Below are 25,791 nucleotides of genomic sequence, written 5' to 3' on the forward strand. Positions count from 1 at the left end.
ATCATGAAGGACATGACACAGCATACCCACCAGGACCACCAAATTCAAAACTAGTTACTTTCCCCAAGTAGCAAGGTTGACCAGCACTTCCAGCAACTAACCCACCCGACTACACCCTCCACCGCCACTACTTCATTTCCTGTCAGAGCCACCTTGTGTACAAACACTCCTGTGCCCAACTTCACTTTATGGAAACACAATCAATGTATGCAAGATATCTTAAGTATTAATATTTATTATGTTTCTTTATTATTGTGTTCTCTATCTTATTGTGTTTCTTTTTAAGCTGCGTTAGGTCCAGAGTAACAATTATTTTGTTCTCCTTTACAACTGTATACTGGAAATGACATTAAACAATCTTGAATTTGCACCTTGAATGCGAATCTATTCCTAGTGGAGCAGAAGTAAAAGTTACCAGGCCACAGGTGGAACAAGCAAAGGAAAGTGAAAATGGCGTGTCTACTCTCACTGGGTATGTACATAGAGATCTAGCTATCTAAGGAATCCACCCATCTGCTTAATACAGATTATTCAGATGGTTTCATTGCTTCATCTTATTTACAGATTGTGGGAAGAAATTTGTATTTATTTTTAGGTTATCTGATGTTATTCAGCCTCAAGTAATGATGGAATTACTCATGCAAAATAAAATGTATGGTCCAAAATGTATGTGATATGAATGCCGGATGCTTTGAAAAGAAAACAAGGTTTATGCAAGGCATATAGAACTTTGTGGTACAACGGCATTTTTATATCATAGAATACTCTACCAGTTTATTCATTCTCACTTTGTGGGATGAAATACTGGTTAAATATGAAGCAAATAAAATGTGATGCCCTAGCCATTCATAACTCCGAGTACAGCATCACTAAAGATGTAAATAATCACTATGTCTGTTTCTGGCTGCTGTATTGGTGGCAGTCTGCCTTCTTAAGCTTCTACAGTCTGAGTATGAAGGTGACTGCAACAACGCATTGTTTTTTGGGGGAGGGGGTTGTGAGGAAGACTGCAATTTGTCAACATAACTGGTCAATGATCCTGTAATGGCCATTGATTAAAAAAAAATGCCTTGTAGATTAAGTTCAAAATATAACAGATTACGGAAATCCTTGTAAAATGACAACACCATATCTCAACTGAATGGACAAAGAATACAGATTCAAAATATAACAGATTACGGAAATCCTTGTAAAATGACAACACCATATCTCAACTGAATGGACAAAGAATACAGAAATGTATCACAATCTATTTTATGGAATTTAAACAGAATTGTGATAATAAAGTTACAAATAAAGAAATCGAATGATCCCATGCACTAGAATTTCCTGATTAAGTGATACACTCACAACATTATATCCAATTTTCAAGTGGAGGATGCGCATAATTGAAAATACCAAGTTTTAACTGCAATCTGAAATTAATGCAACACCCTGCCTGGCACAGAGGTAAATCAGACAATTTAGTGAGCTCTATTACATACATATCTTATTTGAGAAAATGTTATGTTAGAGTCATAAGATTAGCCTTGGTTCCACAAAACACAGGGCAGCATCTGGTTAAAAAGCCTCTTCAGAGATAGTAATAATCACACATTATTAAAAAGTAGTACAGTGTCAGCAATCTCAGAATGTGCCAGATTCCAATGGCAGCCTATGAAGAAAATAGCTGCAAGATCGTAAACTAGTCTCTGCCGCAAAATGGAAAACAAACCATTCTGTCACTCTTATATTTGGTCTTTGCTCATAAACAACAACCAAACCTTGCTGGGAAGTGTGCACATAAATGCACATTGGTGAAAACTGTATTGGACATAGCTTTATGATCAAACATCTGTTTTTGTCACACATGAATCAGCACTTTATCAAATAAGAAATTTACTCTGAAGTTGAAATAAGATTAAAGTGAAGAATGCACTGGAAAAAATTGTTATTTAATGTCATCCAGGAATAAAATTTGAAGCAATCATGGCTTAGCAGATGAAATTTCAGTATAAATAATGACATTTTACCAATTGCATATAAAGAAATATTATATTTAGTGCAGTAGGAATTGTTTGAAAAGGACTAATTTAAAAGGATAATGAACATTTAATTTCCACAGGGAAATGAACTAAATAATTTTCCCACAGTAGGATTTTTGTGTTATTGGATGGTAAGTACATTTCTCTTGCTGCTTTTCAATATCCTATAAATTATATCTTTCTAGAGCAACAATGCAGTTAGAGAGAAACTAGCTTTTCTAGCTACTCATGTTCATCATCTCAACCCTTCGGTTACAGGTTAGAGTTAAAATATATATGGGCGTAAAAATAATAATTTAGACTGTATCATATAGTTTAGAGTCAACTTAATTCAATCAATTGTAGCTGAAGGCCAAATGTCAACAGGTAACACAGAGGAGAAAGCTGCAGCTGTAAATAATCTATAGTCTGCAGAAATTGTACACCACATTGTTGTTATACAGGCTGCAATGCACTATTTCATGCCATTTTTAACTTCAATGAGTTGCTGGACTATGTTAACAAGTTGAATATGTTTTATTGATGATATAATAAATAAATACAGTGAATTCCAGTTAATTGGACCATCAGTTAAAAGGGGCAGCTGCTTATTTGTGTCAACTCTTAAAGAACAAAAACTAATCGAGAGAATAGCTGGGATTTCCTTCATTATGCTGCTTAACTAGGACAAGAGAACAGTTTCTAGCTAGATTCAGTCGTGTGCATGTTGAATATGTGACTTTTTTTAAAACAATTTCCATAAAACCGGCTAATTGGGACAACCACTTAATTGGACCAAAATGTACTGGTCCTGATGTGTTTCCATTAACCAGAATACATTGTATAGAGATCAAAAGACATGCATCTGCACTTAAAACAGAACTTTAAATGGGAAATGTTCTCCACTCCAACACCACTTCCCCAAATAAAGCCAGGAAAAAAAATTATTCCTGTGCCTCCTAAGCCTTCCCCAAAGCTCCTGATCACAGCACAAGTACCAATCAAGCCCACGACCATCTGCCCTCCCAATAACATTGCTCCACCCGGATTTGATGATGACTCTAATCTTTGGATGGAGCATTTTTATTTCTTGAAAGTGTGGACTGCTCATTCAGTTGAATCTGAGGTCCAAGCCAACTGAAGCTTACATTGGGAGCCTGGCACTTAAACAATCTGTGCTGCCAAACTGCCATGTGCCTATTTGGATAACATCCTGTGAAGCATTCGAGAAACTAGAGATGGGAGTAGGCAATGCTCATTGCTTTTCTAAATTCAATACCAATCCTGTCAACCCCGTGGTATTTTAATATCATTTTCTTAATCACCACCAACTTTCTCCGTCTACATGAACCCATGTGTTTATGTCATGTCTGAACCAAGTACAAAAAGTGTTTTAGACTTTGGCCTTGATTAACACAAGCCGTAAATTATATGCTGAGACCCACAAGTATATGATTATGATCTTAACTCCACTTTAAAACTATCTTTTTTTCCACTGGCAAAAATCTGAAATACAATTTGAATTTGGATTGCTTAAGTCAGCACAATTTTTGCAAATTGCACCAATGAAAGTAGGAAAATAGCCTAATTGTTAACACAGGCTTTGATCCTCCACCCTGACTTCCTACTACTGACAGGCACCCTAAATGTACTTGCACAATTTTGTTTTGCATCTCTGCTCCTCCTCCTCCTTCTCAGAAGGATAGACACCTCTTTACAGCTTTGTAGCTTCTCATTCAACATATCATCCTCTACAGTTCCAAAACTTCCAATGTACCTCACAAGGCACAATGTCCTTTTTCCTCCCCTATCAATACATTGTGTTTTGAAAGGATTGTTCACAGTAGGTGTCTAATTCACTTCTCCATATGCATTCCTCTTCACAAGGCACCTTCTCACATACCCGAGAAATACTACATTTGCCCTTTACCTCTCTTAACTATCAAATGCCCCAAACACACTCTACAATTTAATATGCTGAATGTTTTGCTCAGGACATCGTTTTCCTGATGTTGGTGAGACCATTTTCAGATCAGTTGGCGATTCTGTTAAACACACTTACTTAGTTTCCAAATATATTCCACTTGAATTCTTCACCAAGATCCTGTCATTCACTTCTGTCATCCCCCTCTTACATTATTCCAGTAAAGTTCATCCTAACAACATTTCAACTTCCAACAGTGCACATTACAATCTACTTGTCTCAACAGAGGTCAAACATTGCAAATGATTATCCTTTATAGAACCTGCATATTCAATTCTTTTTCTTCTTCTACCAGTAATTTCAGATAATTAATTAACCTTTTGAATTTATATCATCTCCCAGATTACTTTTTGTTATTCATTATCCTATACTATTTGTACTTTTGCGCTCCTCTACGATTCTTTTTGCCACTTCATCTCTCCTGCCTTTCACTTGAATGTGGGCCTTCCCACATACTCTTTTCATTTCTTTTCCCTTTCCTTGCTGTTTGTTTGATCTCCATTTTTTCCTAGATCTAGCAAAATATTATTGATCTGAAACTATTTTCTTCTCCACATATGCTGCTCAAACTGCAGATCATTTCCACCATTCAGATTTTACTTCACGTATTTGTACGATGACAGCAAATGTGTAAATTTTATATCATTTGATAATACAGACAATAGTATTACTATTATATAAAATCTCTGTAGGAGCCATGTATCTATTTTCTGTCTGTCTGTACAGTATTGTACTTTGTGTCGCGTGTTTTTATTATGGGTTCTGTGAGCATAGTCGTGTATTCACCCTTTGTGCTGTTAGTTTACTTAGTAAGAGACTTAGTAGGGATGGATATTTTTTGTTGAACATTTATTTTGCTAATTCTGTTATTGTTAATCTTGTTAATTTCACTACTGCTATGCTAGTTTTGTTAGTTTTTTTAAAAATCGCTATATAAAATCGCTGGTCTTGCTGGTTTCACAATAAAGAAACACAAACATACTTCTTTGGCTTGGAACTCAGTTATTTGGAAGCACGTCACAAGGTGCTAATTCCCTCATTCAATCTCTCAGCAGTTTCGGTTCATTTTTCCAAGTAACCACTACAATCTTTAAGCAACAGATAAAAGTCTTGTGTTCAAAGACTCCAGACAGGTAATTTTGACAGATAATGTATGGCCGACAAATTTGTTTATATCTATGAATACATACAGCTTGCTGACAGTTTACTAGTTCTGAAAAATGTCTCAGTGGCGGTCGTTCAGAAAAGATTATAAAACTAGTCTTTCTTTGTCTTACTCCCAAATGTCCTGGTTCTTTGCTACTTTGTTCAAACCTCTGCAGGTAGATTAAACAGTCTCTCAGCATCTTATCAGTTACCTACTCTCAAAACTTGAAAACCTATTCAAATGAAATGTTTCTCTCTTCATCACTGATTTCTGAGGAATTTCCAGCGAGTATTTCTAGCTTTTTCTATTTATAATTTGGATATGTTATCTTCTTCTTCACCTTCTATGTCAGGGGTTCCCAACCCTGGCTCCACAGACCCCTTGCTTAATGGCATTGGTCCATGGCATAAAAATGGCATGTAGAACCCCTAATCTAAATCATTGGTATAAATTGAACATGGTTGAGATGCAATATTGATCCATAAGGAACCAAACCATTAACATTCTACTAATCTGGAAATAAATCACTCTTTTTCTGTTGACTATTCGATCCTTTATCCTTGCTAATATGTTACCAACATCCTGTTATCCCTTATTCTACATACAAAATTCTGAATTTCATTGGAACAAAAGAAAACAAAATGTCATCACATTTTCCAGCACCCTAAGCAGATTTCAATTAAATCGCATCCTCATCCATTCTTGACTTTGCCATAGAGTGGAGGTAGACAGGGTAAAGAGTGGATAACGAAAAAGGAAGTCATGAGCAAGTCAGGGGTTGCCTAGTTTATCCCATGACTCGTTGAAAAGACATATCAGCTCACAGCACAGAGACGAATCACGTCATATGAACATGTCCTCCTCCTTTGTCAGCTGATTTAGAGAACGGCCACTTCATACTACGATGCAGGCCTGCCATGACTGTGACGACTGATTGATAAAGCTGTACGATTATGTGAATAGAAGCATGCTATGGTTGCTTGTCTCTCAAATCTGCTCCACCAATTACTCTCAAATCTTACTCACTTTGCCATCTGATATCCATTTCCTTCAATTACCCTAGTGTTCAAATCTATTGATTCCAGCCTTGAAAGTACCAGTATATGAGCATCCACAGCTCTCTGTGCTGCAGTTATCATTAAGCACAATTGAGCAGACATTTTTCTTCATCCCACTCTTAAGTATCCTGATCATTCCCCTTCTTCAAGCCTCTACAACGAGAAGAAATTCCCTCTCAGCATTGTATTAATTCCTTCCTCAGATTTTTAAAGGTCATTTCTTCAGCAGTTTGATTGGGGCACAACTGTGTAAGTGCGTGGACGTCAGCCAGGTAGAATAGCGAGAAGAGTTCAAAAGGAAGAGTTATTTCTTCAGCAGTTTGATCGGGGCACGACTGTACAAGTGCGTGGACATCAGCCAGGTAGGACAGTGAGAAGAGTTTAAAAGGAGACTGCTTTATAGAGCGGGCGGCGGAGTAGAGGGAGACAGAGTAAGAAGGTTTTGGTTCAATGGGGCTTCGGTAATAATCGGTTGAGGCAAGGTAGGTTATCTGTGTAGAATACAGACAGAAAATATTGTCTGATAGCTTATCAAATTGGTTTTATTCTCGTTCTTTGCCTCTTCATTGAGTTCACTTTGAAATATTACTATTGGATCAGTTTCCACAACGTTTGCAGATGGTTCCTTTCAGACCAGGATATTTTGCTAAACAAAATTGTTTCATTTTCTTCTTTTGCCAATCATCTTAAATTTCCATCCTTTGATTACAAACCCTTCTCCAATGACAAAGGAATTTTGTTATTTATTCCAACAGGACATCATAATTTCTACTAATTCTCCACTCAGTCTTCTTTACTCCGAGGAGAATGCCCAACGATTCTGCAAAATCCACAAAAATGGTCTCCTTATTTAAGAAAGGATGTGCTGACGTTCGAGAGGGTACAGAGAAGATTCACTAGAATGATTCCGGGAATGAGAGGGTTAACATATGAGGACCGTTTGTCCACTCTTGGACTGTATTCCTGGGAGTTTAGAAGAATGAGGGGAGACCTCATAGAAACATTTCGAATGTTAAAAGGCATGGACAGAGTGGATGTGGCAAAGTTGTTTCCCATGATGGGGGAGTCTAGTACGAGAGGGCATGACTTAAGGATTGAAGGGCGCCCTTTCAGAACAGAAATGCGAAGAAATTTTTTTAGTCAGAGGGTGGTGAATCTATGGAATTTGTTGCCACGGGCAGCAGTGGAGGCCAAGTCATTGGGTGTATTTAAGGCAGAGATTGATAGGTATCTGAGTAGCCAGGGCATCAAAGGTTATGGTGAGAAGGCAGGGGAGTGGGACTAAATAGGAGAAAATAGATCAGCTCATAATAAAAATGGAGGAGCAGACTCGATGGGCCGAATGGCCTACTTCTGCTCCTTTGTCTTATGGTCTTAAATGCGAGCCCATTTCTTCCAGTAAATTTCAGCATCCTCCCTAAAACCTTGACTTAATATTCCAGAATGCTCCAGCTGTCTAATTACTGTTCAAGATGTTTGAACATAACATCATTTCTTTTTGTTGTCTCATTTGTTAATAGATTTACAAATACTCATTCTCTTCATCATCTTGTCCTGTAATCTTCAAACATATCGCAGCTGCTCTTAGGGCTCTTTAAAGATTGAATCTTTTAGTTCACATTGTCTTTAGTTCTAGCTATCAACTAATCACATGTAGTTGAAATTAAAAATGTCATTTTCTGAGTAAATGTTGTCTTTTGATCAATACTACGTATCTTATTTAATGACCACATTTCTAAGTTCTGTCCATCTGAAAGCCTAAAAGTCATATTTTGCATCTCCAAGTCCAGATCATTAACATATATCAAAAGTGGCAGTGGTCATGCTGTTGACTTCTGAGGAAATCCATTATAAGTCTCCCTCTAGTCAGAAAAATAATTGTTCACCATTATTTTGGCATTTTTATGTCTTAGCTAAACCTGTGGGCAAACTGCTGTATTCCTTCAATCCTATGCATTTTAATATTGTTAACATCTATTATGTGACATATTGTCAATTATTGATTACAACTTACAAGCACATTAATCACTCCATCCTTATCCGCCACCTCTGTTACTTTAAGAATTCAGTCATCTTAGTCAAATGATTTTTGCTCTTAACAGGCTACAGACATCTACTTTCCTATTGCTCAGTTGGAATTGGTTTATTATTATCACATACAGTGAGGTATAATGAAAAGCCTGCCTTGCATACTCTCAATGTCTTAAACTGTAGACTCAAAGATTCCTTGTTCTATATTACTTCTATCTTTATCCAAGATTTTTAATAAGAGCTGGATATCTCCAGTCAATTCATAAGACCATTAGATGTAGGTGCACAATTAAGCCATTTGTCTCAACAAGTCTGCTCCACTGTTTGATCATGGCTGAGTTGTTAACTCTCTCAACTCCATTCTCCTGCCTTCTCCCCATAACCTTTGACACCCTTACTATTCAAAAACCTATCAACCTCCACTTTTTCAAGTTTCCTTTTTTAAATAACAGAGGATACAGGCATCTAGAGCAAGTGACATTTCAGGTTCCATCTCTTATGATAGGAAATCATAAGACATTTATAATGATACATGGCATTTCTTTTTCATAGATGCTGCCTTGCCTGCTAAGTTCCTCTAGCATTTTATATGTGTTGACATTTATAAAGCACCTTTCACCTCTTCCTAAAGCTTCCCAAAGGGCTTTAAAACCAATTAATACTCTGACTTACAAATTATAAAGCTGGAGATATGACAGCCAAATGTGTATGTAAAAATGAGCAGGTGTTTGGCTGATGCTGATTTAATGATAATTACTGGACAAAATGTCTGTGATAATTCCTTTGCTCTTTCTGAAACGGTGCTGCAGGAACTTTTACATCCAATTCAGAAGGCTCTTGGCAGGCTATCTCCGTCTCACCTCCGTAAACTTAAAATCATCCAAAACTCTGAAGGCCAAAAGCTAGTATAGACCAAGTAATTTTCAACCATTACCACAGTGCTTACCAACGTATAAGACTCCCAGTTAAGCAATACTCCATCCCACCTGTGTAATTTGCTTCAGTCATATAACTCTGAGTAGGTTTTTACCCCCTCAGGTTGGGTGAGACTGGAACTACAGGTCACCGGTTTAGGGTAAAAGGTGAAATATTTAGGGGGAACCTGAAGGGGTGATGCAAGCGGGGAATGAACTGCCAGTGGAAGTGGCAGATGTGGATTCAACCGTAACACTTAAAAGTTTGGATAGGTACACAGACGAGAGTGGTATGGATGGCTATGGTCCTGCTGCAGGTAGATGAGATTATGTAGAAAACCAGGCTGGCATGGACTAGATGGGCTGAAGGGCTTGTTTCTGTGCTGTAGTGCTCTATAGCTTCTCTGATTCTGGACAAAAGTAAAATCTCTGATTTGCTCTATTACTGACAGCAAAGCTTTTAACTGTCAAGGCACAATGCTGTGGATTTTTCTCCTGAATCCTCTCTACTAAAAGTTTGCTCCTTAAAGATAGTCATTTAAGCATACCACTTTGACCAAACCAACATTATTACCTCTTTAAATGAATTAGCATCAATTTGAGTTCATGAGGACGCTGGGATATTTTGTTACGTTGAAGATCTGATACAGATAGAAGTATTTTTATGTTCAGTAACATGAAAATAGTGTAGAAGCTTACCTTAATTTTGCACCATAGAGAAGGGTGCAGGCCCATCAGTGATGGCTTTAATTTACCAACAGTTTGCCTTACAATATAAACTTAAGTTTATGAGTAATATAAGCAGCTGTAAGCTAAATGATTCCTTAAACCTGCTTCCCTATTTAATAAAATAATAACTGCTCTGCTCTTGGCCTCAGCTCCATAACCCCTATTCTTTTCTACATTCCCAATTCTAAAGATTTGAGAGCCTCAGAAGAAATTGCTTCTCATCTCCACCATAAACAGGAAGACTTCTTCCTTATGGAAAAAAAAATGCACTCTAGTGTATTTCTGGATTTCTCACTGCGGGAAGTATCTCAATATCTAAAATCCCCTCAGAATCTTGCATGTTTTAATGAGATCATCCATCACCCTTCTAAACACGAATGTATGCAATTCCAACTTGTTGAATTATTCCTGCTGACAGAACCCCTGTCAACTTGAGAATTAATCTAGTGAACCTTCTTTTGAACAGCCTTCAGAACAAGAACATCTTCCTTAAATTAGCAGATCACAATGGCACACAGTATTTCAGATGTAATTTCACCAGTGCTCTCTACGCATTTACAGTAGGACTTAAGTACTTTTATACTGAATCCCCTTTGCAACAGAGGCCAAGATTCCATTTGCCTTTCCAATTACTTGACAGATTTGTTGGTATTCTTTTGTTTCTTGCTTAAAAACTGGAATTTATTAAAGAGAATTAAATTAATTACCATAAACCATCAAAATAACTTTGGTCCAGAAGCTCTGTACTCACTGTGACGGAGATAGCCAAGCAGGTAAAAGTAAATCTCTTGATGTGTGATTTATTGATGATGTTTCCAAGTTTATTGCTGGGATTGTTCTGTAATAAAATTTTTAAAAAATAGTTGCTGGTATCATAATAACAAAATATTATATTTTTTAAACTGCCATCCATTAGCTTCTAAATGATTCAATAGTTTGTAATGATAAACGATTTGAGCGGCCAGTTTTTACAATGCCTGAAGTTTATGTTACAAAATGCTGGCTGAATTAATCACTTTTATAATTATTTTCATAAATAAATGATGAATTGACAATGCATTGTTGAAAACAACAATTCCAATAAAGATTGCAGTTTTAACAACTGGTATAAGAATACTGTTATAAATTTTTTCATGCAACCAGATCATAATCAGTATCAATTATTATTTTGAGATAAAAATTCCATTAGTGTTATTAAATAATTTTCGGTACTTATACAAGACAATTTAATGATCTTTATAGATGTAGAAACCTCTTTCCACTGTTTCCAGCTTTTAACTAATCACAAAGTACATTGGTCAGCAATTCATTCTTTCCTGTACAGGTGCACTAAAACCTTACTGCCCCTCTCCTTAAGGGACATTACAATCACAATCAGATTTATCATCAATGTCTTATAAGACCAGAAGATTCAGGAGCAGAATTAGGCCATTTGGTCCATTGAGTTTGCTCTGCCATTTCATCATGGCTGTTTTATGATCCCTCTCAGCCCCAATCTCCTGCCTTCTCCCCATATCCCTTCATGCCCTGACCAATCAAAAATCTATCAACATCTGCCTTAAGTGAACCCAGTGACTTGGCTTCCACAGCCGCCTCTGGCAATGGGATTCCACAGATTCACTACTCTCTGGCTAACGAAGCTCCTCTTCATTGCCATGCTAAAAGGACACCCCTCAATTCTGAGGCTGTGTCCTCTGGTCTTAGATTCTTCCATCACAGGAAACATCCTCTCCACATTCGATAGATTTCAAAGAGGTCATCCTTCATTCTTCTGAATTCCAGTAAGTAAAGGCCCAGAGCCAACACATACCTCGTATGACAAGCCTTTCAATCCCAGAATCATTTTTGTGAACCTTCTTTGAGCCCTCCCCACTGTCAGCACATCCTTTGTTAGATAAGAGGCCCAAAACTGCTCAGAGTACCCCAAATGAGGCCTCACCAGTGCTTTATAAAGCCTCAACATTACATCCTTGATGTGAAGTTTGTTGTTTTGCAGGAGCATTACAGTGCCAGGACATACAATTATTATAAATTACAACATAAATAGTGCAAAATAACAGGAATAATGAGGTAGCATTCATGGACCATTCACGAGCCTCTTGGCGGAGGGGGAGAAGCTGTCTCTGAATCATTACGTATGAGTCTTTAGGCTCCTGCTCCTCCTCACTGTTGTTAACAATGAAAAGAAGGTGTGCCCCAGATAGTGACAGCCCTGAATGGTGTGGCACTGCTTCTTGAAGGTGTCCTCGATGGTGAGGAGGGTTGTGCCCGTGATCGAGCTGGCTGGGTCTACAAACCTCTTACCATCTTACCATCTTACGGCTTCTTACCATCCTGTCCATTGGAGACGCTACTAAGCAGCTGAAACTTTTGAGAAAATGTCTGTGTGTGATGATCATATAATGTTCCCCTCCCCCCACCATCCCTAGTCCGTTCACTGTTAAAATAATTACTGCACCAAGACTGCCAACCCATTCATACGTTAACTGAACTCATCAGTCTACATTGTTGTACACAGTATCACAGCAATACTGGCAGTGTCTACACTGTGTACAGTTCAAATGGCTACGGCTAAAGGACAGGACATGGTGCGTGTTCGCAGGAAGAAGCATGTGCTCTGTGCCATGGGTGCCTGGAGGCTTTAATCAGAAATGGAAACATAAAGGTGGGGAGAGTGGGCAGCTAAAATTGATGACTGCAAGTTTAGTGCACATTGTATCAGTGTAGGAAGAAATATCACATTATTCACTTTCTCAAGTGCTTCAAGCCTTATAATAAAATATAAAGATTAGATTTATTTGTCACACGTACATCGAAACATACAGTGAAATGTGTTGTTTGCAACAAATCAAATCAGCGAGGATTGTGCTGGAGGCATCCCACCAGTGTCGCCACGCTTCCAGCACCAACATAGCACGTCCACAGCTCACTAACCCTAACCAGATGTCTTTGGAATGTGGGAGGAAACCAGAGTGCCCAGAAGAATCCCATGTGGTCATGGGGAGACTCTGTGGTACAAACTCCTTAAAGACAGTGGTGGCATTTGAATCTTACAGCTGGTGCTGTAAAGCATTGTGTTAACCTCTAAGGTACTACACCATGTAATTTTGAAATATACACAATCCACATCAGTAGCATCCTTGAGGACCAACCCATCCTGCTAAATCATTCATCGTCATGCTTGCAGCAGCATCTGATGGGCCATTGAGTAATCAAGGAGCAAGACTAATTCTCTAACATCACTGTGGCTCCATGTGTATGTGCACCATAAGCAATTACTGAAGACTTGCGCGTGTTCATAACAATAACAGAATTTTCAATCAAGTCCTACTGCATAAAAGCTTCATGTTCAGTAACAGAATTTCCAAAGCCACAATTCTTAAAATAAGACAATTCTGGAAATGTCAGATTTAAAGATAGGTTATATATATATTTTTTTTAACATTGCAGTATTATCATAAATAATAATTTATTTCTAAATCTCACGAAATGGAGTCAATGGACAAATCGAATTCTTTTACTAAGTACGTTAAGATTGAATATGCATACAAGATTAACTGGCTGAAAAGTGCTAACGCTGAAAGAACCATCAACGCCTATAGTGTACACATATCAGAACCAAATTTTGGTGAACCTAACAGTGATATGAGGTTTCTTCCTTGTCATCATCATTCAACTGTCTGTGCATTTGCTGTGCTTAGCATTACCTTGTCAAAAGCAGGATAAACTGCTCGAAGCTCAGTCAACCAGCCATAAGGCATGTGACCAACGGGGTAAGTTGCTGTCAGAACTGCAACGGCCTTAAAGAGTTTAAAAAAAAAACAGAATTAAATGTTAATAAGTTCACAGAAATCTATTTGTATAACTTTCTCATACAGAATAATATTTGGTTTGATCATGAACATTAAATTGATGATTGCAGATTAGCTGTTAACCACACTACCTAACTTTCTGTTGACTTGCTGGTTCCTAGATTGCATGTGGAAAGGAACGAAGGAATTTGTTTTGGAATAATAACCATTAGCTGCCAATTAATAATTGCATTGATATTATCAGTATCAAGTAGGGTTGAAAGAATTGCAGGTCAAAATCTCATCAGACTTTTAGCAAGTTTTTCCAAAGGCAATTCTCTTATTTCAGTGGAGGATGATTGCATTTCAATTTGCAGTACTATGTCAATCTGCCACTGCCCACCTGCCAACTGCAAGAATGTTTTCTATGCTTTGGTCTCTCTCAAAAGGAAATAATAAAGGATCATGACATTCCTCTTGTTAAACAGTGTGCTTCTTCTTAAAACAGCAAGTACAATTTTTTGTGTGCAGTTGTAGCCACACAAAGCCATCAGTACAAACTCTTCATGTGTACAGTTTCCAATTAACAGTAAATCAGCTGTTTGAGGGCAAGTATCACGAATACCAAAATCAGGATCTATTTTTCCTAATTTCCTGCAGATTTCCCTTTTGTTTAATGTTATCCTTTTTGAAATGATTATTCAATTATTTTTCCTCAAAGTACATTTACAAAAGGAAAATAAAAGTTGAGCTTAAATCTTCACTGGCCACAAGTAACATGCCAGGACATCATATATGGTAGCTCTATTCAAGAAGGGCAATGGTAATAATCCAGTTCATTACAGGCCAGTGCGTCTAATATCAATGGTGGGGAAGTTAGTGGAAAAAGTGCAGAGGGACAGGATTAATCTTCATTGCGAGGACAGGGGTTGATCAGTGAAAGATCAGAGATAGTGGGCACTTTGTTGGTGAGTACTCCTGTTTGATTAATTGGAATGAATTTTTTGAAGTAACAAAGCATATTGATGTAGGCCCCAGCGGTGCAAAAGAATATAACCCATAGGATCCAAGTGGCATAATAAAATCTGTAGTCAGCTTGGAGACAGGAAGTGGCATTGGAGGATTCCTTTTGTGATAAGACTAGTGTTTGTACCATACAGACGAGTACTGAAACACTTACTAATTGTCATACAAATTTGTAACTTAGGTACAAACATAGGAGGTACGAATATTAAGTTTGACATGAAAATTTGTGGCATTGATAGTGAATGTTTTTGGAACATAAAATGATATTGATCAACTGCTCAATTAGGCTGAGCAACAGTAGATGCAGTTTAATCTGTAGAGGTGTAAGGTGATGCATTTTGGGAGGCCCAATAAAGGTAGGACACATAACATAAATAAGATCTGCTGAATATCGATGAATAAGGGGACCTTGGTGTGACAGTTCATGAATCCCCAAAGGTGGTAGCATAGGAAAATAGTGGAGAAAGCATACTGAATGCTGGCCTTCATTAGCCAGAGCAAAAGAATCGAAGAGCTTAGTAGTCACGGTACAACTTTGTAAAACATACAGTAGGTCTCAATTGAAGTATTATGTACAGTTTTGTTTGCCACATTATAAGGAAGACATGGTTGTACAGAAGAGGTTTCTGAAGAGATTTGCCAGGATATTGCCTTGGGCAGAAAATTTCAATTATGAGGGGAGACTGGATAGACTGGGTTTGTTTTCTTTAGAATGGAGGAGATGATCGGGGGCTTGATTGGAGTTTAGAAAATTGTGAGGCACATAAAAACATGGATAGTAAGGGACGTTTCCTCATAAGGTATCTAAAACCAGAGTGCAACACACACACAAAATGCTGGAGGAACTCAGCAGGCCAGGCAGCATCTATGGAAAAGAGTATAGTCGACATTTCAGGCCTTAACCCTTAGGCTCCAACAGTTCCAGAAACACATTTGAGATGGAATACAGAAATGAAATAAGTAGTTTCGTGGTCGATCCAGAAGACGTTGACTATGGGGGCACTGTACACAGTTGCCATCTTGACCATTGGAATGATGCCAATATATTGTGAACATGAAGCTCTTTTGAAGTTTGCTTTCTGTCACTTGGGACCATGCACAGGGAGGCTGCAAATTGGCACAGAGCTTTGGAAGGGTCTCAGCCCGAAACGTCACTTATACCCTGGCCTGCTGAGTTCCTTCAGCATTTCTGTGTGCAGAGCTTGGATTTTCAGCATCTGCAGAATTTCCCTTGTTTGTGATAAAACCAGAGGGCATAGATTTAAGGTAAGTCATAAAAGGTTTGGAGGGAATTTGAGGGAAAGGGTGATCTGGAACACATTGTCTGAGAAAGTTCTGGAGGTAGAGACTCTTGCATCAAAGAAATATATGGACAAACTCTTGAACTGCCAAGACATAGAAGGCTATTCACCCAGAACTCATAAATGGGATTAGAAAAATATCTAATCCCACTTATGAGTATTTAGTGGGTGGCTAGGATAGATGATAATCAGTATGAACATAGATTGCTGAAGGACCCATTTCTGTGCGGTATAACTTTCAGATTTAAATTTAATTAACAATTGCAAAATGGCAAAATGTGTACTTTCTAAATACTAAAACAATTCAATTGCTACCTTCTACTATAAGTGATAGCTATGTCATTTAAAATTTTAAACACATGTATGAATAGAACAATGACAATGTTAAATCTGCTTACAGGGGATACATGTGTCACGAATGGTTGAGTAATCTTTGTATAGAGAATAATGGATCAAGGAGCTGTTCATCATTTATGTCACAATGACAACATGTACAAGTGACATCACATTAAGAATTAAAGAATTTCACTTTGCTTACTCAAGTATAAAGTGACCTATTCATTGCTTTCTCTGCAAAGGTGGTCATTATTCAAGTGAACATTCCTATAAAACATTTTGGTTGCAAATGAAAATCAAAGCTTCTTTTTATTAATGCTTTACTAAATGTATTGAATTATTATTAATCAATAATTTATAAAATACTTTTTAAAAACAGAAATCAAAGTAACATAATTACAATAACGTAAAATGGATTGCGATTTCATTGGAGACCAACAGCACGAAATACAGGGCTCTATGGTGCACTTCCATAAATCAAGGAACCACAGTGGTGGAAATGGTAGAGGTGAAGATGAGGGGGTGTTTGGTATAAGTGTATCCAAACTTTCATTTGGATATTGTCCCTGTAAATCTGATTTCTGAACTTACAGTGTATAAGAAGGGTTATGGTGAGAAGGCACGAGACTGGGGCTGAGAGGGAAATGCAGACATCCCACCCTGCAAAAACACATTTTAGGGAGGTAGCACCATCAATTTGTGGGAGACTTCTGGGAGAGGTGGGATGTCTGCAATAGAGTAGCTCCTTAGCAGCTAGCCAGCTAGTTTAAATAACGTTAGCTATGCTAATGAATGAATGACACCTGTTAAACTCACCTCAACATGTCTTTTACAGTCTTAACCCACCATGGGCAATAGAAAAGTCATTGTTGCAAACAGTGCAGCGAGCAACACTGTCATTATTTTGACCCCTATTAGGCAGGGGTACACTTTAGTGTAGTCTGGGGTAACGTACGTTTTATATAATTTTCGGAACACTCTGCCATGGCGCGCTCTCTCTCTCTCTCTCGCTTGCTCTCTCTCCCTCTCTCGCTTGTTTTGCTCTCACTTGCTTTCTCGCTCGCTCTCTCGCCTTCGCTCTTGCTCGCTTGCTTTCTCTCTCGCTCTCTCTCTTGCTTTTCTCTCACTCGCTCTCAAAAAAATTGATTTCCGTGATATTGTATATAATTTGCGGGCATCAGGGAGCCACTACTAATATGCGGGAGACTCCCGGAAGTTCCGGGAGAGGTGGGATGTCTGGAAATGGATCAGCCATTAATAAAAGGGCAAAGCAGGTTCAATAGGCCAAAAGGCCTAATATGCTCATATATCTTATAGTCCTAATGGACTAAAATAAACTCACCTCTGTGGCTGTTCGACTTCCTCCCAGATCACGAGACACAAACAAATTGACTATGGGTCTGCTGATTCGCTGAGTGGCTAGTATCAAGGCCAAAGGCCACCAGAAAGCCAGCATCTTCTTTATTGTAGCTTCACCCTACAGAAAGGAAAGGAAGTTCAGATCTAACGCAGAACTCCAAGGACATCAAACAGAAGTGACTTTATGTCCATTTTCTACTACTCTGGACCCAAAACTATCCTTTTAAATTAATTATTTCTCATTATCCCTTTTGAGCCTTCCACACCCTCTCACATTATAATTCTACCTTTCATTTTTCTTTTAGTGCATGCATTGTAACATCTATATTTCGCTTCATAAAACACATTTGAAAATGTTTCTCCAAACAATATGCAATGGACTAATGAGAGTAAAGATTATCTCCAAAGTTTTGCAAACTGAAACAAGTTACTTGATAATCATACACTGAAGAATTCTCTAGGACAGGTCAACCATAATACAATGAAATTGTAAAAGGAAGGCTGAGGTTTGAGAATGATGTTCTCACTTCCAGAAATTTATAAGCTTACAGCCGGATCACACAGTTTGGAGAAGATGACCAAGTTAGAAAATAAGATTAAAACAACTGCTTGTATGAAATTTAAAGAAATGTAACTATTCCATTATTCTCAAATATTAATTTCAATGAGAAATAAAGAAAACATCTGCAAAGAATTTGTTCCATTTCTGATTTACCAAAGAGATTTAGAATGGTGTTAGATGAAAATGGCTGATAACCTTGAAAATAATAAGACTGAAAGATTTTAGAAACCAAAAGACAGTCAAAATGGGAAATAAGATTCTTGAAAGTACATAGCAATAAATAGAGCCACTACAACTCATTAAAAAATTAGAGATCAGACACTGAGAGATGGCAATAATTATAGTGAGGCCAAGGAAATGGCTACAATGTTAAACAACTATTCTATACAGTATGTCTTCAAAGTAAACATTAGAATATTAAGGAGCCAATGATATAAAGGAAGTGAAAAACTTAAAGCAATTACTGTATGCATTTAAGAGCACTGTAGATATCAGTGCAATTAAAAGCAAATAAATGCTATAGATCTCCCGGTACTGAAAGAGAAAGCAACAGAGATAGTGGCAATAATGGTAGTGATTTTGAAATTCTTTGTATATAGATCATTCTTACTTGAATGAGTAAAATGAGCAAAAGAGAGGGATGCATTGTCCACAATCTGATGTCTATAGTAATGTGCTGAAATGCATTATTCAAGAAATACTTACAGGACATTTGAAAAGTTGTGCATACAAAGAGGCTGAATCAACATATTTTTATCAAAGGGAAATCCCATTGGGTAAATCTGATAGTTCTCAGAATGTGGATGAAGGGCAAATAGAAACATAACATCCTTGAATTTTTGAAAAAGGACTTGATAGGTGACACATGAAATTTTGTTAAATTATGGAGGGGATCACTAGGGAAGCGGTAATAATTTAGGTCGGATAAAGGACTTGTTAGTTATCAGAGAGCAGAAGAATAATTGGATCACCTTCAGACTTGTAAGTTGTTCATTATTAAGTTGTTGGATTGAAGATGACAAAAGGGTTGTAATTAATTCTAGGTCTGGTGCTAAGTATATAATATGATGGCAGCTCTGCCTTGTATTCCACTTATAAGGCAAGTAGGGAAGTGACTTGCCTCCCATAATTCTTGGTCTTAATGTCCTGATTTCATCCCTGTGGATCCATTCAACATCTTAGCATGATTTTAAGACTTTGAATAAATACAAAGTATTACTTTTTGAGCTATTTAACAGACTGAGTATTTGCCTTCAGTCCTAAAATGGCCATGAGCCTTGAACAACTGTTGTGAACTGATATTCTCATACTTTTAGCAAGCTAATATAATGTTGGAGCTAGTCTCTAAGCACTCTGAATGCATCAACTGAGAAGCTACAAACCCAAAATGAACTTGGCCAAGTGTTTCACCAAGACTTGCTGACTGAAGCTGTGCTGCTTAGATCAAGTAGTGTGTGTTGGCTTGACTCTAAGCCATGGGAACTGAGCCATGTCTAACTGCCAGATGCCAGTAACAGACAAAAACGAACAGTTGATAATGCAGATGCACTTAAAGAGCAAAACAGAGAAGTTACACCACATATTGTAAAACAAGTGAAAAATGGGTGTGCTAAAATATGAAAAAAATTGTCAACTTCCAATTGTGTGCATCCTTTAAGTTCAATTAGAGACCCAATGTTCTCATACTAGCATTTTTAATACTTACTGCTACTTATCCTGTAACTCCTTTGATCTTAAATTGTTCAAAATCTTTCCCCTTTGCTAGCTCAGTGACCTTAATATTTACCCCCATTTCAGGTCCACTTCTTTCAGGAATGATATCATGCACATTCTTATAGTATCCAAGGCCCACCATGGTAAAACGAACCATCACTCCCATGTACAAGGCCAGAATTGGAATCAGAAGGGGCTCTGTACATTCCAAATGACTGTGAAGCAAAATGGATACAAATACAATCTGGAAAAAGAGGTAAATTTGATTAGCCAAAACTTGTCTATAATTTGTTTATAATAAATCATTATACAGATTTCAGTTACTGGACCATTAAGATGAAACAAAAAAATCTAGAATTGTTTTCATAAAAACAATTTTAAGAAATTGTTAAGATCCTCACCACCCAGGCCATGCTCCTATCTTGCTGTTGCAATCAGGTAGAAGGTACAGGTGCCTCAGGACTTGCACCACAAGGTCCAAGAACAATTGCAACTCTCAACCATCAGGCTCTTGAACAAAAGGTGATAACTACACCCATTCTATTTCTGGTGATCCCACAACTGATGGTCTCACCTTAAGGACTCTTTATCTTGTTATTTCATGCTCTCATTACTTATTGCTATGTATTTAAATTTGCATTTGCACAGTTTATTGTTCATTGATCCTGTTTACAGTTACTGTTCTATAGATTTGCTAAGTATACCCACAGGAAAAAGAATCTCAGGGTTGTATGTAGTGACATGTATGTACTCTGATAATAAATTTTCCTTTGAACTTAAAAAGGGTGGTTAAATTTGCAAAACAAAGAGTTGAGGAGATGTCTGGTATCGATACTAAAATTCTATAAATGAAACTGAATGCCGAATACATTTGGTCAGTGATAAATATAATACTACCAAAAGCTACTCAGAAACAATAAACATTAATAAATAGGAAAATGAGAAAGACCTGAGTTACTGGTTATCTCATCATTTACTATATTCAAGGTATCAATAGATTAGTGAAAAGAATGGAAGTGGTATCACCACCTTGACCACATAGAGCTTATATCAACACTTTGCAAGTTTGCACATTCAGAGGGCCACCAAGGTCACACCCGGAGAGCCCTTTATTCTCTTTGGTGACTTTTTGACAATGGAGTGAACAAGGTTAACTTGCATTACTAAAGGGAAAAGTAATGTAGAATAGATGAAGATTTCAGGGAAAATTTAAAATCAGCTGAAGGATGCTTGAAAGTAAATCTGGACTGTTAAAATGTGCTAAATCAGTGGAATGACGGTACAGAGGACCATTGGCTGTAGATTTAGTGCAGGTCAGGAAGTACTTGGTTGTAACAAAGGTAATCATAGACTCATGCAGCTATCATCAATGACATTGGAGGTTACAACATTGGACTCCTGTAAAGGTACATTTTGTAATAGGAAGAGTGTAAACTTGATACTGTGGCGAGATAAAACAGACTGATTCTCACCCAAATTGCTAGAAATTAATCAGATTCAGCTAATTTTATATCTTAATAAACAGTGTTGGCATCTCTTATCCAAATAATCTGTTACATCCGAACTTGACATTTTTAATGAAATAGCTCAACAACCAATTGTGAGCAACACACACAATTTCACCAATTGCGAAATGCCTCTCTGTACTAATTCCAAGTTCTCTATTTTTCTGCTATGGTATTGTCACTGCATTTAAATAAAAACTTTTAATAAGTTTTTAAAGTCTGGATGATGAGAGGATCAGAAGCTTATATTAAATATTTATCATGCAATAGCAATTATTTAGATCATAAGACAAAAAAGGCATTAGGAGCAGAATTAAACCTTTCAGCCTAGGGAGTCTGCTCCACCTTTTCAACATGGCTGATTTATCACCCCTCTCAACCCCATTCATCTGTCTTCGCCCTGTCACCTTTGACACCCTTACTAATCAGGAACCTATCAACTTCCACTTAAAATATATCCAATGACTGCCTCCATAGCCATCTATGGCAATGAATTCCACAGATTCTCCACCCTATGGCTGAAGAAATTTCTCTTCACCTCTTCATCTAAAGGGATGCCCTTCTATTCTGTGGTTGGTCTAGACTCCTCCAGAACAGGAAACATCCTCTCCACATCCACTCCATCTAGGCTTTCCAATATTCAATAGGCAATTAATTGATCATAAACATTGGTTAGATTCAGATATTGAGACAATAATCTGCAGGATGGATATCAGGTAAACTTTTCACATGAACGATCTCCTTAAAACCAACACTCCTATATAGCTGAGATTTATTTGCATTCTATTGTTTCTGGTCATCTACAACTAGCACATTTCCTCACCCACATATCTGCTGTGCTGGTGTGGCACGGTAGTGTAGCGGTTAGCAGAACGCGTTACGGTACCAGTGACACGGTTTCCATTCCCACCTCTGTCACGGGGAGATTATACATTCTCCCCATGACTGTGTGGGTTTCCATCAGGTAGTCAGTTTTCTTTCCCCAGACCAAGGATGAACCGGTTGGTCGGTTAATCGGTCATTCTAAATTATCCCATGATTAGGCTAGGATTAAATCGGGAAGTGCTGAGTGGCACGGCTGGGGGGTGGGGTGCTGGTGGGTGGATGGACGAATAGCTAAACTAATGTAACTGAATTCACGAAATAGATCTTTGAAGCACAATTTTTCAGGTTACTTTAATTCAGTAAAACATTGCTGAAACAATTGCATTTTTATGGATCTCAAGACTTAATGAAGGAATTGTAAGAAAATATAGTAAAGTATTGAAGATTCAGCAGTAAATTTTAGAGTTTAAAATTTTGTATCTTCTTCTGTTCCCCACCATTATCAAGGGTACAAACTAACTTACCTGAGCAATAACATCTGAGACAGAGGCACAGCCCACCAGTAAACTGTATTTGTGCTTCAACAGAATGCCAGCATGGGTCCACGCCTAAACAAAACAAAGATCATGAAACTGCATTCACTCATTCTGCTGTTCTCTTACCGCTCATGTACCTGTCATAGGAACTCACTCTAATGGTGATGGTGAGTCTCCCTGTGAGAACACCAGTTCTAGTTCTTCTAAAGAGCAGCTCAACTACTTTCAACAGGCCGCTCATCATGCATTAGTCGACCTTGAATTACACATTGGGATTAGGATCAATCCAGAGGTTACTGCTCACTTTTAGATCAACTCCTCAAAATCTGGCCACAGAATTATCTCCGTGCTTTGGATCAACACACATCTGGACTCCCTTATTGTGTCATTCTGCTGCGTCTGGGTGTGTTCCTTCTCACTGCTGTGGGAAATTGTGTTGGATTGCTGTTCCGTGTCTCTTCCACAAAGGGGCTGTTCAAACTGAACTATCACTTGTGTCTTGTTAGTTGTGTACCTGGTTTCACAGTTTTCAAAATCATCGGCATTCTAGGCTCTGAGAATTGTTCATCCTTTAAACATTCAAGTGGCTGTGACTTCTACTGAATTTGATATCAAATACACACAGAGAGCTGTTGACGAACTGTGACTTACACTGGCCAGGGAATCTCAAAGCCACAGGCTTTCAGGGTGGGCTAACACTACCTCAATAACACCTCTCTACCTAGGCATGGAGCCAGTGTTCTAGGATCCTTCAGTGAATCGACAGACAGGGGTCAGAGAGAGTCCTCACTTTGTCACCACTAACTGATGTGTTTCTCCGCTATCTTCCCTCCTGCAACTGCTGAAAGATTGCTGGTAGAAGCTGAGCCCTGAGTTGCAAGGTTCCGAAGCACAAAGAATTAGCTATAAAATAGGAATCACAGCAAAGATCAACCATCTGTGCCTGGAATGTTCTGGACATCAGAACTATGCTGACCTTTACTCCTCCAGCGAGTTCCCTCAGGGAAGGTGTTACACAAGTGCCATCAAGCAGATGACAGATCTCTATCAGCACTGACTGAAAATCTTAGCTTTTGAATAATTTATTGGAGGAAGATTTGAGCCTAGCACACTCCTTCTGGACAGGATGTGCAAACTTGACACCTTCCCCCCTCATCATCCCCACCCCTTCCCCTACACAAACCACTAACACAGAGTCCCCTCCCACTCCTTCCACGGTTTATGCCTGTACTACACACCCAGCAAGATCTACACAGATGCACTCATGATAAAAACAATTAGTAACTGGAGAAATAACATCTGCATTTGTTGGAAATTGTGTCAGCTTCCAGTGAAAGCCTCTGAATGACTCCTCCATGAACTAGTCGATTATTTCTTCAAGCAATGCAAATGCTGTGCATGATGGTGTAGTTAAAAACGTTCTTAGAAAAGGCTCGCTTTGTTTTCCTAACCAAATAGGATGCAAATAGGGTATGGGGTGATGGAGGGGCATCTTTCATAAGGAGCCAACGTGGGTGAGGGCGTGCATAGCAAATTACCACTGTGAAAGCACTATGAACGCTGATAAAGCATGAGTAGGGGCAACAGAGTGGTGGGGTGGTTATTCACAGCTTCAGAGAGATAGCTTTGATAATGATCCTGGGTTCTGACTGTGTATAGTCTGTACATTCTCCTGTGGCCATAAAAGATTCCTCTGGTTGTTTCAATTTCCTCCCATATCCCCTATGACCCTAAGTCATAGGAACAGAATTAGACCATTTGGCCCATTGAGTCAGCTTCACCAATCCACCATAGCTGTTTATTATCGCTCAACCTCATTTGCCGGCCTTCTCCCTTTGACACTTTCTCTAATCAAGAACCTATGAACATCGGCCTTAAATATACCCAATGACATGGCCTCCACTGTCATTTGAGGCAATGAATTCCACAGATTCACCAACATCTAGCTAAAGAAATTCCTCATTTCTGTTATAACACTGTCTATTCTGACGCTGTGCCCTACGGTCCTAGACTCTCCCACTATCGGAAGCATCTTCTCCACATTCACTCTATCTAGGCCTTTCAATATTCAATAGGTTTCAGTGAGATTCCCCCCTCCCCCCCATTCTTCTAAACTCGTATGAGTAGAGGCCCAGATCTATCAAATACTCCACATATGTTAACTTTTTCATTCCCAGGATCATACTCATGAACCTCCTTTGAACCCTCTCCAATGCCAGCACATCTTTTCTCAGATAAGGGGCCTAGAACTGCTCACACTACTCCAAGTGCACTCTGATCATTGCCTTATAAAGCCTCAGCATAACATCCTTGCTTTTATATTTGAGTCCTCTCAAAATGAATCCTAACACTTCCTTTGCTTCCTCACTTGCAAGTTAACCCTTAGGAAATATTGCACGAGGACTCGCAAGTCCTATTGCACCTCCGATTTTTTGAATTTTCTACCCATTTAGTAAATAGTCTACACCTTTATTCATTCTACCAAAGTGCATGACCATACACCTCCCAACACTATATTCCATCTGCCACTTCTTTGCCCATTCTCTCAATCTGTCTAGGTCCTTTTGCAGACTCTACCCGCCCCTCCACCCGTCTTTGCATTGTCCACAAAGCCATCAATTCCAACACCCGATTCTTTTACATTTAATGTGGAAAGAAGTGGTTTCGACACCGACCCCTGCAGAACACGACTAAGCACCGACCAGGAGAGGTCCCGTTTATTCCCATTCTCCCATTAGCCAGTCAGCTAATCAAATGAAACATACAACAGTACAGCATAGAAACAGGTCTTTTGGTTCACAATGTTGTGCCAAAAAATAATGTCTTTCCAAGCTTCAGTGAGGTCATCCCTCATTCTCCTGTACTCCAAGGAATAAAGATCCAGTATAGCCAACCTCTCCCTATAACACTGAGCCCCTAGTCCAGGCATTATCTCTCCTGCACCCTCTCCGGCTTGACAATGTTCTCCTAT

At 38.4% G+C, this 25,791-nt stretch overlaps 1 protein-coding gene across 1 annotated transcript in view; it reads right to left on the reverse strand.

Annotated features, from left to right (window-relative positions):
• Nucleotides 1-25,791, reverse strand: part of LOC134357879 (progressive ankylosis protein homolog B-like) — a 136,514-nt gene that overhangs the window by 33,535 nt on the left and 77,188 nt on the right. The window contains exons 4-8 of the mRNA XM_063069621.1: nucleotides 22,809-22,892; nucleotides 20,028-20,198; nucleotides 17,663-17,797; nucleotides 13,574-13,666; nucleotides 10,618-10,704 (exon numbers count right to left, since the gene is read on the reverse strand). Coding sequence (XP_062925691.1) covers nucleotides 10,618-10,704; nucleotides 13,574-13,666; nucleotides 17,663-17,797; nucleotides 20,028-20,198; nucleotides 22,809-22,892 — 570 coding nt within the window. The remainder of the gene's footprint in view (nucleotides 1-10,617; nucleotides 10,705-13,573; nucleotides 13,667-17,662; nucleotides 17,798-20,027; nucleotides 20,199-22,808; nucleotides 22,893-25,791) is intronic.

The sequence above is a fragment of the Mobula hypostoma genome, chromosome 17 (assembly GCF_963921235.1).
Source record: "Mobula hypostoma chromosome 17, sMobHyp1.1, whole genome shotgun sequence".
NCBI lineage: Eukaryota > Metazoa > Chordata > Chondrichthyes > Myliobatiformes > Myliobatidae > Mobula > Mobula hypostoma.